Here is a 14714-nt window from a genome sequence, read left to right as displayed (position 1 = left end):
CAGTGTTGTAAAGAAGCATGTCATTTAGCAACATCGGTGGGAGCAGAGGAGTCTCAGTGCTTTGTGAAGCCAAACCCTTGATATTCCATGGAAATGAAACATAAATCATTTGCAGGGAAGGGTGCAGGAGATGGGAGGCTGGCTTCAGCTGGGTCGCTGTTAATTGTTAGTAGTGATTTAGGTTTTAGTAAGTACTTAACAGGCAGGTATCTCTCAGGCAAAGAGAATATTTCAAACTCCACAATTTTCTACAAAAAGATAAGCTCTTGTCAGTCAGCCAGCTTTTTGTCTATCCACTATGCAGGCTGTAAGATTTCTTTGTCTTAATTTAAATATTTATTCAGTATAAATAAATGTTGCATTGCAGCTCCCAACAGGCACAGCTGGAGACTGTAGGAAGATACATGCCAAAGTGAGTCTCAATCCCCTGAGACGCCTGCACGAGGTAGAACACTGCATGGCAAAGCAGCACTTGCCACAGGCACACCACTGGGTTCCTCTGGCAAGACTCTTCAGCAGCTTGCGGGGAAGAGTTTTATCCCAGTCAGACAACTGTGCCTCAAAGGTGCGGAACAGTGACTATTTCTCTGTGCATCATTGTAACACAGGAGTATGTTCAAATTTAACCAGGTTTAGGTTCAATCTATGAGAATTATCAGTGTCTTTATGGGTGCCAGTATGTGTGTAATTTCACTGTATGCACCTTTCCTGGATCCCTTTAAAGCTGCCAGCTCAGCCTAAGTGAGTTGTCCAGTTTGTAGTTGCTGGGTCATGGGTTTATCCTGTGCCTTATCTGTACTTTTCTTACAGACTTTTTGCAGAATTTTTATGGGCTTGCATTTTCTTTTATAGTATTTTGGAAACAAACCAAGGGATCCCATGATGAAGCTGATGTAACGGCATTTTGTTCTGAAATCAGAGCAGTGAGTTTAGGGACAGAAGGAGTTAGAGGGAAACGAGTACTTGATTCAGCTTTATGAGGTGCCCTTTGTTTTCACGACACTGAAAAAATAAGTTCAGGGATAAAAACAAGCACCGGTACTGTTTCTTGGTCTCTACTAAAGGAAGAAACTATTTAAGCAAAATTGTTTATAAAGATGAAATTTACTCAAAATGCTACTGAAAAGACTGAAATTACCATGCTCAGGGCAGAGGAGTAAACATCAGGAGTATTTTCTCAACTCTGCCACTGATTAGTTTAGTTACATTGGTTACCTTCAATTTTCCAGTTTGTAACTTAGAGGGAGTAATGATTGTTTAGCAGGAATTGTCCCCCAAATATGCTAAATACCACTTCATGTGGCTTGTGCCTGCTGAGTCCCTTAGCCCTCATGTAAGCTGAGGTAAGGGTTCAGTTTGCCATGTTCTGAGGAAGATGCAAGTTCACCTGAAGTCAGCACAATCTCAGAAGCCAAGACTAAACAACTACTTCCTTTGCCTGGTCTAGGGGGACTGTGTTCACATGCCGGTTCTTGAAATTGCTTTTCCATAGTGTCTTGTGACTCTTGAGAGCCAAGGAAGTTTGAAATCTTAAAAAGCCTTAATACAGAAGGTTGCTTGTAATCCTAGTGTTTGGTGCCTGGCTCAAATATCCAGCGTGAAAGCTCTGCAAGGTAGATGTGGATGGTCTCACCACACACAAAAACCTTGAAATATTTTGGAGATGTGTGTTTAAATGCACTGGCCATATGTTTTCAGTTGTGCTTGGTATAGATGATGAAGGAATGATGTGCAGCACTGAAGTTAATCCTGTTAATCCAGACTTTTGCTAGGAGAAACCTTTTCCTCTGCCTTTGTAATCCAGATTACAGCAATGTAGATCATGGCAAAGGCCTTCTCCTAGCAAAAGTCTCATGGTAAATCATTAGTAAAATCTTATGCCTTAAGTTGGTAGGCATCCAACAAGACTTCACAGCATGGTGTTTCTGGACATGCTCCAAGAAGAGAACGATCCAAACAGGACCATTTGCTGATGAAAAAAGATCAGAGTTAAGTAGCAAATGTCTGTGTGACTGAGTGTTAATGTGTATGTATTGCATAATATATACCCAAATATTTATATTCCATATTGAAATTTATTCTCTTATTAATTCTTTCCCTTTTCATATGTATAAGGGTAGCTAGTGAAACAACACAGTTGTTTTCACAGAGACATGGAAATTACTGAAGGTAGAAATGAAGGCAAAGCGAAGCAACAAAGGCATGTTAAAACATGAATCTAGTTAGAGCAGAGAACAATCAGTTTTGTTTTCTTCTTGTGTTTAGTATCAGGTTTTGCATAAGGCTAAGACATCTATCCAGAAGCTGGAGCAAACCTTGTGTTCTTTGCTGAAGATGAAAGGTAACTGTATGCAAGTATTTGCTTGGACAAAGAGCCTGGACTTGGTTTTTATGTATTTGTTAAATAGAGATGGGGTACACAGCTGAGCCCACTAAAGCCAGCTGTGGCTTTAGCAGTTGTAGCAATAAGTAAGGGATAGTGAGAAGTCTGTCAATCCACTGAGCACTGTATCTCAGAAATTCCCCTCTGACTCAGTCTTTCCTGCCCCCTCCCCAGCCTGGGTGAAGAAAGGAAACAAGCAATTCCTGCTATCCCATGACAGCAGGCCATTCAGGCTGAGTACCCCAGTAGGTGTGGCGCTGGCATGGGTCCCAAGGCCGGATCCTTAGGCTGCCACTCGGAGCCTGCAGGAACTGTGTGCTCCTCCTGGCTGCAGCAGTGTGCCACGGTGCAAGTCACAGTTGTCACCCAGCCCTGCCGGAGCTTAAACTGCTCAACAGCATGCGGTGGTGTGAAGTAAAAGGATTCCCTAGGGAAGGAAATGGAAGCCCCTGGTTAAGAGCGTACTCTGATATAAATGGTTAAGAGAGATGCTACAGTTCTGTTTTCTTTCAGCTTGGCAGGCCATCCTTACACCCTGCTCTGTTACAGCCTGTGACACCTCAGTCACACTGGTCAGCAGCAGGTACTGTCAGCAGCTGCTGCTGAAGAGCCTCACGCCCCCCAAAACCTGCCTTCTGTTTAGCGCTGCTGGCCACTGCCTCTGCTGGCAGCAAACAGGACTAGGGCCTGATAGGATAGAGGCTTTGGACATACTTTTTTTGTCCCTTCAAGTGTCCAAATTCCTGTCAGCTAGAAGAAAAATTGCTATTCATGTGACTTGCACTTCCAATAATTTGCATCAGTTAGAAATCTCAGTGCTTAAAATGAACAGCCTCATCTGAACCCGCATCCTCAGATAACCCATAAAAGTGAGTCAGGCAGAAAGAATACTTGGAGCAAAATTGAAAGGAAAACAAGAGGTGAGGCTGGTTGAGGGAAGTTTGAGGCAAGCTTCCCCTTGTGTGTACTTGCAAATGTGTAAAATCCATACTGCTTGTGAATCACAGGTTGGGTGTCAGGGTTTTTCACACGCAATTTGTTCATTACAAGGTAATCAAAAAATACTGTATTGACTAGTGCATGCCCAGAGTTTGATTTGCAGGTTGTTTTCACCATCAGTTCTGTAAAATCTGTGTTAGGAAGAAGGCATTTGTTCTAAGTTCCTCAGTGTTCATAAACTCCCAGTAGTGCTAGTTACACTGTAGGAGAGACAGATGTTTCTTCTTTCACATCATTTTTGCTGATGAAAAGCCCTCGCTTGTGAAGAACCAGTTGTTGACAGTATTCTGCTTGGTTGGGGCTGAGGGTGAGAGAGGAGCCAAAAGTGCAATTGATGTGACAGTAATCTTTCTGCTGAAAACAGCCAGCTGCAGTCTGGAGGATGGGAGCCCATCCACCTTGGAGGAAGTCAGGGAGGAATATGTCAGGAGGCAATTCGGCAGTCTCAGGTAAGGGCTTATACCAGTCAAGAAAAGATGATAATATTTTTCACTTGCTTCCATCCTACCATCTCTGAAACTCTTTGTCATTGCTACTGTATTTCCAGGCAGAGGTTTTTCATCATGAGGAAGGGACAAGGAGAGGACAAAGAGATTTCACCTGGACCACTGTAATCCCATGGAGTGCACAGACATTCTAAGCATGTTGTTGGTCTCACATCCAGTCAGTGCATGTATTTTTTTTTTCCCCTTCTATGTAACTGATCTCTGGCAAGGATTTCTCATTGCCTGAAAAGCAAAGGAAGGAGGAAAACATGGCTTGGGAAGAATGACCCTAGGCTATGGAGTGACCATGACAAGGGTGTTATTAATCCAGTTAAGAATTTATTCATGTGGCTTTTTTTCCCCTTGTGTTCTTTCCAGCACTACATCAGCCTCAGAAGACATGAGTGAATGTGACTCTGCCATCTGGTATTTGCTTCAAGAATGTGAAAAACAAACACCGGAAGAATATGGAAAGCCAGAACTGATCCAGTTTTCAGACACTTTATCCTCAGATCTAGTGGAATTTGAACGGTAGGTGCACCCCACACTACCTTCAGGTTTTTAAACTTGTTTGCATTTTCACTGTGCATCCAGGCACTGCCATTCATGCAGCCCTGCTGGAGCCTGCATCTGCCTCACAGAAGCCTTGTGCCAGCAACTTTGGCCCTGCTGGTGATGAAGCTGATCACTTCCTAAGTCCCTGCAACTTGCACATGAATGGACTCTTAGAGTTGTAGCAGTCCCCAGCTTTTCAGGCCTTGGTAAATCCCTGAGGATTTTTCACCCCTTAAGAAGAAGAACATGCCTTTCAAATCTGTCCCTGGGTTGCCACACTTTACTACTGTATCCCTGCCACAGAGCTAGATTTTAGGAGGGTAAGAATTGATGCACCAGCTGAATTTGCCAATAGTCTAGCTGTATGTGTTCCAGAGAGGTGCAGGAACCAGAGGCAGGCACATTCTTTTCCTCACAGTGATGCTCATCCTTCCTCCAATGGCATTGTTATGAGGAGCTTGAACACTGTTGCCCCTTCTGGAAACAGACCCTTAGCTCCTGCCAGCTTGGAGTCCTTTTTTAGTAGGATAAGAGTAGGGTAAGGCTGGATTCAACCAAAGAAGATCTTGTAGTCCTCAGCCTCTGGGCTGCAGAACAGTGGTTGTCTGGAAGATACCAGAAGGCATTCTGCAACAATGCAAAATTGTTTGCAACACTGGGGAGGGTGGAAATCTAAACACTTCTGTGTCACACTTAGAGCTAGTGGATGTGAATCTGTAAACCCTTTAAGCTCCTACATGCCTGATGCAGGACCTAAAAGTGAAAGACCACTGTTCTCACGTCAGTTGTCCAAGTATTTTATTTGGAAGTTGTAGTGGTAAAATTACTGGTTTTCTTCAAAGTTACTGACATCTTAAAACTGAGTATTATACTCCATGTTCTTCCCCTTCCTTTCAGACAACACTAGGAGGTACTTAGAGGTTTTATCCTGCATTTCCAACAGGATAAACGATTATTTGATTGCCAAGATACGAGAAATAGATACATGTGTAATCTATCCTGTACCATCAAGCAGTCAATTTCACCCTAACCATTCCACAGTAAACAACATGCAGTGCAGGAGAATCCAGAGCTGCAGCTGGCATCCTCTTCCGTGGCCTCACCACCGTAACCAAAAACTTCTGCAGTTCCTTCTTCTTTTTGCTTTGAACTGCTGTGTATTTCTAAAAACCTCTTCGATCACCGGGTTTTTTCTCGAAAGGAGACTGCAGCTGGACCAATAGATGGCAGCAGCTTCCCACTCCTGCTCCTGCTTTTGCTCCAGTTAGAACTGGAGGTGGCTGTTGTTAAGGTATCATTTAGAAGACCTTGAAATGTGCTGAATCAAGATTTTCAGGATTAGAAAAATCTGCTTCATCAAAGACTGCACAACAGAGCCATAAACACCTGACTTCCATGTTCCTTACTGACGAGGTAGACCAGGGCCTGTACTGTGTAGACTCTGGCAGTTATCCTGTAGTCCTAGGGCAGATGGCATTTGGTTTATAGCTAATTCTTGTCCTAAAAAAGGACCTTTTATAACAGGCATAAAACAACAAGAACTCTTCAGCAAAGATTACAACAGCCTTTTGGTGATCATTTAATCACATTATTTGGAAAGTATAAGAAATGCTTTGAGCTTCAACTGGCTGGGGTTTTTTTTCCCACGTTCAGTAGCAGGAGATAAATTGGTAGGATTCCACAGTACTCTGTCCGGTGCAAAATGTAGTTGTCTCCTCCAGCTGGGAAGGAAAGTTGAGTCATGCTTCAAGCTTAATTTCTTTAGCAGAGCAGTCTAATGGTGGTTCATGTTCTTCTGCTTGAGAAATTCCAGGTCCTTTGTTTGGAGCTGGACATCCAGAAACCTTAATGAGTGCAATACCTTACATGAGAATGCTTATTCCCCTTCTTGTATTTTGTCTTCAGGAGTGGTGGAAAATACTCCAGAGTGTGGAAACTGGGGTTTAAACAGGTTTATACTTGCCTACAAAATTGTATTTTCAATATTGGTTTTGCTGGAACAAATATTTACAAATAAAAAAGAAAAGAATGACCTCTTTTGAGTTACTTTCTCATGCAATATTGTTCCATTAATCAGGAAATATGCTCATTTGGGACATCTTCCAAGGAATCATTTTGAGCCAAAACATAGTAACAATGACGGCTGTTTATAGAACTCTGGGTTTGTACTCCTTTGATCTTTTCATTTTCATCTGAGAGTCTCTAAGCATTTAATTAATGTAAAGTTACCTTCAGTGCTGCTTTCTGAAGTAGACATTATTATCCTTGGTTCACTGTGCCACACAGTGCTAACAAAAGAAGCAGGCTTGTTCTGAGATTTAGTCACTGGGTTGAAGTTATGACCCTTATGTTCCACCACCAGTTTCACTACAGACAGGATAGAATTCATTCTTAGGGATGTGTTTCCTTAGATGTAAAATGGAGGAAAGGGTGCTCCTGTTCTTAAGTCAGAGCATTCAGATCTGAGGTAGTGTCTTTCTGTCTACGTAAAGTACCTAATGCATCAGGATATGACCTCAGCCAGGTGTGGTGTGGTGTAGCGTAGTGTTTAAAGTGTAGTGCAATGCCAGTAAATGTATGAAAAGTGACTTGCAGAGCAAAAGGTTCAGAATACAAAGGCAAGTAACTGAAAATTTATTAAATTCCAGAATGAGGTTTGCCCGTGCAACTCGTACAAACTGCAGTGTCTGGAGCTTCTGTTGTGAGGCAGTCCTGCTGAGGCTGAAGCTGGAGCCTGCTTTTTGCAGGTGAAATCGTCAGTGCTGGGCACCATTCAGTAATTGTATGAAGTCTTGGAGGCAGAGTCAGTGAAGTAGTTATAGATCAGAGCTACTCCCCAGTGTCCTGCCAATTTTCAGTAGATGGCTGCATTATAGCCTGCTCTTAAGAGATACTCCCTTTCCTTTCCTTCCAGATACCTGCATTTTTATAAGCACACAGTGGACCTGCTGATAGAGCATGGAATTGTTTGCACTGGAGAGGTGCCTCTTCCTGAGGTCTCGACAGCTATTTCCCATCTCTGGCAAGAGCTTTCTGAAGAGAGCAGGGAGAGCATCTTGCAGTACTGTAGCCAGAGAGATTTCTTCATGGATCCCAAGGCTGCTTGCCCAGAGCCTGCTTGCACTGAAGGTAGTGTGAGGGACAGCGGAGGTAACAGTGAGGAAGCCAGTGGTTCCTCAGTCTCCACACCAGAGGAAGTAAGTGCTCAGCAACATTCATAGTCTGCCTCTGAAACTCCAAGCCTTCAGATGCTAATTGGATCTGCAGCTTTTAATTGCAAACATACAATAGTTGTAACTAAGCTTCCTCAAGATCACTTGAATGCATAAGGGGAGACAATAAGCAGTCTTTGAGTAAATGTCTGCACCAAATTTTCCCATGGTAAGATACCGAGCAAGCTACAGTAGTGCAGTGGTAGTAATCCTGCCAGTCTCCACTGACTTGTGGAGTTTCTGTGCTTAAGAAACAGTCAAATTTGCACCTACCTTGCTCCAGGGACACGGAGCAAGAACAAGAATTATACAGTTACCGTGCTCTGCAGACACTCCAAAGAGCACAGATGATCTAAATCCAGAAGGGATACCTAGTTTGCCAAAGACTGCTGTGTTTTGGGCTGGATGGGGTTTTTTTCATCAAAGCACGTGGTAGCAAAGAGAAAGTATTTTTAGACCAGTCCCAGTGGTACAGGGCCAATGACTGCCTGTACCCTGCACCTCTGCAGAACCAAGTCAGTGACTGAGTAGACCAGGGCATTTATTAATAAGAGATTGATTAAATAACAGCCAGTTCTATAAATGGTTCATGGAGCACTGATTGCTGAAGTAACTAGCTGCTCAAAGAGGTATGTGTAATTTCATTAGCTGCAAGGAAGGGACAGATGCTTACCTTTAGCATATAAGTAAATTGCATTGGCAAGTTCTTTTTGAGTCACAGGACACAACTCATATTGCTCATAGCCTTAGGAAATGTTGTGGGAATGTTCCCCGTATGGTATTTCTGGCACAGAAAGTGTGTGAACTGCATTATGGCAGAGTGAACTAATGAGTTTAGTGGTCTGGCACAAGGAGCATCCAAACTCCTTTGTAAAGGAGTTTTGGAGAGACTGGCTGGTACAGCTGAGATCTCCAGCCATAAGCAGCAGTCCACAGTCAAGTCTCTAAAGCACCAATACAATTAATGGTTTTTACTGATTTTTTGGGAGATGTAATGTGAAGTCTAGTTCCTAGAGGTTGAAGCACAAGCTTGAGGGAGTGGACGGACCTTGTGTTCCTAGTCATGAAATGCAGTTATTCCACATTATTCCTGTCTCACAAAACCTTTTGGTTTACTCTAGCTGTTACCATACCAGTTAAATGTAAAGAAAGAATATCACGCTTTTAAAGACTTCATTATTAAAAAAATATAATAAAGGTAAAACTTTTAGCTGGCTGGATATGCTGACATCTGAGGTGGTTTCTCTGATAGGTGATGTTTGAAGATGTATTTGATGTTGCTGCTGGTTTCCTTGACAGAAGCAAGGCTCAGGGAATGTCCAGCCAGAGGTAAATTACAAACTCCCCCCTTTTGGTAGACATGGTACATTAATAACCCACTGTTAGTACTCCAAGGCAAGTGCTCTGTGGAGTAAGACAACAGCTCTCTTTTTAAATAAATGGTCAGAATAGCAGCCTCCAGCAACTGTGCTCCCAATTATACTTCCTTTTAAGGGGAAAAAATAAAATGACTAATGGTCATTTACAGCAGAATCAGTAAGAATCACTTGTTAAGAGCAGCCCATCACTTCAGGATAACTGGGGTCCTTCTGATTTCCTCTGCCGCTCTGCACAGCTTTCTGTCTTTTCAATTTACGACATTTTCAATTTACTCATAATGTTTTCTTTTTCTCTCTGTCACTTGCCAGGCCTGTGAGGACCAAGAGGCATTCCCTGATAAATCAGTTAATCATAAACTGTACTCTCATTTAATGAGACAAAAATGATAATTTTTCAACATTTTCTCCCTTGTCTTACCCTAATGCAGTCACATGGAGGTGATCAGGTTAAAGTGTGGTTGACCTGAACAGTAACACCAAAGAAACTCAGGACCTTTTAAATAATAACATTTCTTTCCTCTTCAGTTCAGATGAGTTACTTAGAAGAGAACACGTCAGATACAAAGCTGGCACTGCCTTTGATTTTCCCCAATAGACCAAAGAAAGAAAAGTGTTGTTTTCCTCAAGAGGAAAATCACATTATGATTCATCTTTTATGTATTCTTTCTACTTAGTCTTTGTCAGGATTGTTTCTCTTTGCAAATAGTGTTTTTAATCTGTGGGGTTTTAATCCCATTTTCTACTGATTTTTCAACATTTAAAGTGATCTTTAATGAGAATCTCTTCCTTTCACCACCATTCCAGGTTGTACTTCCAGAAGAGAATAAATTAAAATAAGGTTGTTTTGGCTGATGATCAGAATATACTTGAATGGATGAAAAAGCTTAACAAATACTTATTTAACAAATAACATTTATTAGCTCACAATTTCCATTTCCTTGTAAAATAAGATTAGGTATTCCTTAATACTGCAAAGTATTACTATAATCTTTAAAGTCTGTTTTAAGTCCCAAATCAGTTTGGTATTTCAATAGTCAACCTTTATTGTTTTCTCTTTCTTGCCTGTTGTTCTGCACTTTGTAATTCTGGACAGAGGTGTGATGGCAGAACTTTTTTAAATCCCAGGAAGAATACAGAGGTGAGGTCCAGAATGAAAAGTTTTGCTTTGTGCAACAGTTACCTGAGAACAAACCTGCCAGTTATAACCAACGCGTCATTTCATGGCCACAGGTTACTGCATTCACTCCAAAATTTTACAGAAGTCAAAGCTGTTCCTCTGAACAACCTTACCAAATACACTCCCAAATAACCATTGTTGCTGTCTGTTTTAATGCATATTTACTTTTCCCCTAAACAGTGCTACTATGTTGTAATGTATCAGCAGATCTCCTTGTCGTGACACCAGTTTCTTGTATTTCTGTTCTCTGTTCTTCCATATCTGCCTTGCGTTTGGCAAGCAGTATATCATCAATGCATCCACCACAACTCCTCCCTGTCTTGCTTGGATATTGTCTTTAATACCAGAATCATCTTAAAAACAATTTGATTTTTTTAAATTTATAAGTAAAATATGGAGGACAGAAAGTAAGGAGAACAGAACAGAAAATTAAATACAGTATCTGATTCCATTTTCAGTTCAGCATTTGCAAGCTGCACTTCTGAAAATCCAGAGGATAACCAGAGACTCTATCTGCAGGTCACTGACTTCCTAAAACACTTCTTCTTCACTAATACACAGTTTTGCCAGGTAAGCCTTGCCAAAGAATTCCTAATAGAAGGAGCAATGTATTTCAGGACCAATGTCAGAAAGGAATTTTTGTATTCAATGCTTCTGATCATATTTTCCAGAATGATTACAAATAAGAACTCAGGGTTCATCATTTGAGATGTGTCATTCCAAAAGGCCAGTAGGATTGCCTTTGTAAGAGGTTAAGTATGAGTGAACACTGCTTTGAATATTATTCAAAATAGCAAATGACATGAGGAATTGTAAATTTTATTATTATTGTTATTATTATTGTTTGCATGAAATTTCCTTGTGGAAAAGCTTGAGTGATCTCCTCTGAGCAGGTAAAGCTCACTTTCCAGTTCTCCATCAACCCCCAGCTGCTTCACTCTGAGCTCATAAGAACGACCTTCTGCTTGTCTGGGTGCTAGGTTCCCTGCCCTGAGCCCTCCACTGGCAGGCCCTAGAAGCAGGATATTCGTGTTCTTGAAAGAGCTGATGAAAAGTTCCTGAGCTTCCCCTTAACTTCAGCCTACTGTTGCAGGTTTGCTGAGCCAGAAGTCTTTGTGTTTGCATTGTTCTTCCTCCCCTTCTTGTCTCCCTGCCATGGAGGTGGCTCAGAGCTTGCATGTGGGTGAAGAACCAAAAGGGCCCCTCAGGCAGAGCATGCTTGTTTTGGTTCAGAGTCAGTGGTACCTCCACAGTAGCCATTGGTTTGCTAGTTTCTATTGCCTAGCTCCTTCCTGGTCTTTGGTACTTGAAGGAAAATAGAAGGTTTGTGATGAGGGGTAGTTGTGACAGAAAAAAAAAGCAGAAACCAGACTTGCACCACTACGTGAATCTGTCACAGAGAGACTGCTGCGTGCCATTTGGTTCCCCCATCTTGGAGATAGTAGCACTAGAGAAGGTGCAGGGAACCTGGTTTTAAATTTCTTTGTGAGTGTCATGCCTGGCATGGTCTTATCTTGTCCTTCTGCTTGGGGCTGCCTTGTTATGTGTGAGCCCAAGTCCATCTCACAGCTCCCAGATGAGGTGGTATGGGAAGATACAGTGTCTCTATCAAGGTTTAAAGAGGCACATTAAAATTAGACTCAGAGAACGGGAGTGATGGGAAGACAAGCAGCAAAAGAGCCCAAAGTACTGCAAATCGGCAATTGACTGTACTGTGTGGATCCAAAAGGAAATAAAAAGCTGCATAGGCTTCTTTTACACAGGAACTTCTAGGTATCTGTGATAAGACAATAAAAAGGGAGTTTGAACAGAAATCACCTAGATATTATCGGGCTAGATAATATGAAGGTCACAATCTGTTTTGGTTCAGAGTGCAGAACAGTACATCTAGACTGTGCTGCCAAGAGGCAAAAAAGTAGAAAAAAGAAAATATGACTGACAAGATATTTTTTGTTTTGAGAGCAGAAATTCGGATCCATCTCAAAGCAAACAGATTGAGACAGTTATGAAAGTGGTTGCAGAGCAGGGATAGAAGATGTTCCAGCTAGCTTGAAACACACCAACTCAGGCAGCAGCAGAGATCAGTATAGGCTACTCACCTTACCCCAGAAATTGGGCTACTCAGAGCATCAGAGACTCTTGGACTTAACAGGGAAAGGAACCCGTCCTGCTTCCCTTCTGGGTATGACTCAACCTCTGCAGACCATTCCCCTTCCCTTCATGTGGCACCTGTGCTGGTGCTATGCTAGCACAGGAGTTTGGGCAGTGCTGGCATAAATTATCTCAAGGATAAAGCAGTGTCCCAGTACACTGTGCACACACCTTGTAGAAGATAAAGAGGTGGGTAGCAAGTACAGTAAGTACCAATGTAAGGCATGTGACGTGCACCCTACTGAAATACAAAAGGCAGCCCATGGTCTGCTTTCATCTGCAGAGCTGATGAGGTGATGGATTTTATTGCTGGTCATTCATGCCACTGCCATGTTCTGTCATTTCTGGTTAACTGTCCAGGTACAAACTACAACTACTGCTGTTGGATTGTGGATGGTCACTGTTTCACAGTCACAGGGCTTCTGAGCACAGCTCCTCTTGAGCCACTGCCCTGGCTCTCAAGGCTGCCGAGGGCATGCACCCCACTGGAATAAAAAGCTTCAGAGTCACACAAGAGGAGAAGGGGAAAGAAGGGGAAATCATTTGGAACAAGGAAAGGGAGAGCTCTTAAAAGGGCAGGGACTCCAAAATGAGAACAGGAGGATGCTTCTGCAGTATATGATAGAGAAATATTTCTGAGCATGAAATTAGTTAAGCAATATTGTAATTTTTCAAGAGCTGTTGTTTTAAGGTCACATCATAAGAGAAGCTTAGCAGCAAAGGGAGTAAAGAGTTAATTTAGACTGAGATCCAAAGGTTTTGCCTAAATGAAACTCAGTAGGTGTTTTTTTCCTAAATAGTACTGAGCACCTTGGTGTCTTCAAAGGCACACTTTCTTTTAAAATTATGGATTTTAGATGAGTCACTTGACAAGAAAATGGTATTTACTGCTCCTTAAGCTATACATTTTTAAACAGCACTTATTTTTAAAAGCAGTATTTCACTGAAGAGTCTTTCATCAATGCAGAAGGTGAACTAGATGGACTGCAGGCGTGAACACTTTTATCTTCCAGACTTTGATTTCTCAAGAGCCACTTGTTCTCTGTAAACTGGTGAAAGAGAAGACCATTTCCTTCTGTTGCTAAAAGTGGAGCAAAGCCTGAAGTTGGTAGAAGTTAAGGTCTCAAAGAAGCTCTTCAGAGCCTGTTATGTGACATACTTGCTACCACAGTCAATAACAGCTGTCTAGATGATGTAAATAGATACAGGGTGGAGCCCTGTGATTTTAGAAGGAAATTGGCAGAAAATTTGAGCCATTCTTCATGAGGCACCTGAGAAACTCAGGTGCTGGTGGCTGATTCAGAGAAGAGGGAGGGCTCATGCTACATTTGCTGGTAATCAGCTCTTGACCAACTCACTGTATATTTGAAATTCAATGAACTCCTCTGGTTTTTAATCGTGCTTTACATTGGGGGGGCTTTCAGGAAGAAGATCTTCACTATGATCATGAGACTGTGATGCTGCGGTGCACTGAGACCTTCGATGATGAAGATTTCTAAACAGTATCTCCACGAATGTTTTGCCAAGCCCTGCCAGGTACACCGGGCACGTGAGGAGGCTTCACCTCTTCCAGTGAGCTGCCTCTCGAAGCAGAGTGTGGAGACACTGTGTTGAAGTGGTTTAGTTACCATTGATTTCTCCTTCCCTCATTAGTACTTCTTAATATATCAGTTGAGCAATTTATACTTTTTAAAGGTTTTAAAGGTCTTAGCTATTTATTAATAAATGTTTTTATCCATTGCTATTTAATGTTTAGCCTTTCTTCACAAAGAAACGGAGGCATGTACAGTTAAGTGACCTTGCCTAGCATAAGGTGTGTGAGGAGCAGCAGGGAGGCCAGATCAGGGGCAGTCTGCACACTCCCACAGGATGCAGGTCTCAAACTGCAACCTGCAAAAGTCACCTCCTGGCAGTGAGTATTTTTTGGTGCAATTTTCCATCTCGGGCTGACAAGGAAAGAAGGATTTCCTCACAGAGTGGGATGAGGCTCTTTTATCTCTTTATGAGGACAGCAGCAGTGAGCACTCACTCCCCAGTCACCCAGAAAAGTGCAGACACAGTAATACACTTTGGATTATTTACTTTTGTGAAGCGTGTAAAGCCAAGTGATCAGCCCTGTTCTCTCCTTCCACATCTAATTCTTGGACGAATGGTGCTGCTCAGATAGTGTCTTGGAATTAAAAGTGCTGTGAAATTGAATAAAGTCCTTCATATCTCTGAGTTATCATTAAAGGCTCTGCAGACTGGAACAAACTGTGTTCTGATAGTGCTTATGTTGAGGTCATGCTACCAGCCATCACAAACAGAAAGGGTGGAAGTTTTATTTTAAAACCTAAACTAAAGCTCGTGTGCCTAGCTATCCAACTTCAGCAG

At 42.1% G+C, this 14714-nt stretch overlaps 1 protein-coding gene across 1 annotated transcript; it reads left to right on the top strand.

The window, feature by feature from the left end:
* Positions 1-389: 389 nt before the first annotated feature.
* On the top strand, positions 390-14373 carry STRA8 (stimulated by retinoic acid 8). Its single transcript, XM_066184607.1, has 8 exons — positions 390-565; positions 2266-2341; positions 3747-3831; positions 4246-4398; positions 7337-7619; positions 8887-8963; positions 10649-10760; positions 13766-14373. The coding sequence occupies exons 1-8, from the start codon at positions 458-460 to the stop codon at positions 13838-13840; spliced, it is 969 nt and encodes a 322-aa protein (XP_066040704.1). The 5' UTR covers positions 390-457; the 3' UTR covers positions 13841-14373.
* The last annotated feature ends 341 nt before the right edge of the window (positions 14374-14714 follow it).

The sequence above is a fragment of the Chamaea fasciata genome, unplaced genomic scaffold, assembly GCF_029207755.1.
Source record: "Chamaea fasciata isolate MVZ Bird 193981 ecotype frontalis unplaced genomic scaffold, bChaFas1.0.hap1 SCAF_5, whole genome shotgun sequence".
Taxonomy (NCBI): domain Eukaryota; kingdom Metazoa; phylum Chordata; class Aves; order Passeriformes; family Sylviidae; genus Chamaea; species Chamaea fasciata.
The sequence above is the reverse complement of the archived record's forward strand: the minus strand, read 5'-3'. Positions and strand labels throughout refer to the sequence as shown.

Coding starts and splice junctions, on each gene's coding strand:
- STRA8 (XM_066184607.1), top strand. CDS start 458: ATGGCAAAGCAGCACTTGCCACAGGCACACCACTGGGTTCCTCTGGCA. Junction 566..2,265: donor CAGACAACTGTGCCTCAAAG/GTGCGGAACAGT, acceptor TCTTGTGTTTAG/TATCAGGTTTTGCATAAGGC. Junction 8,964..10,648: donor CAGGGAATGTCCAGCCAGAG/GTAAATTACAAA, acceptor TTCCATTTTCAG/TTCAGCATTTGCAAGCTGCA.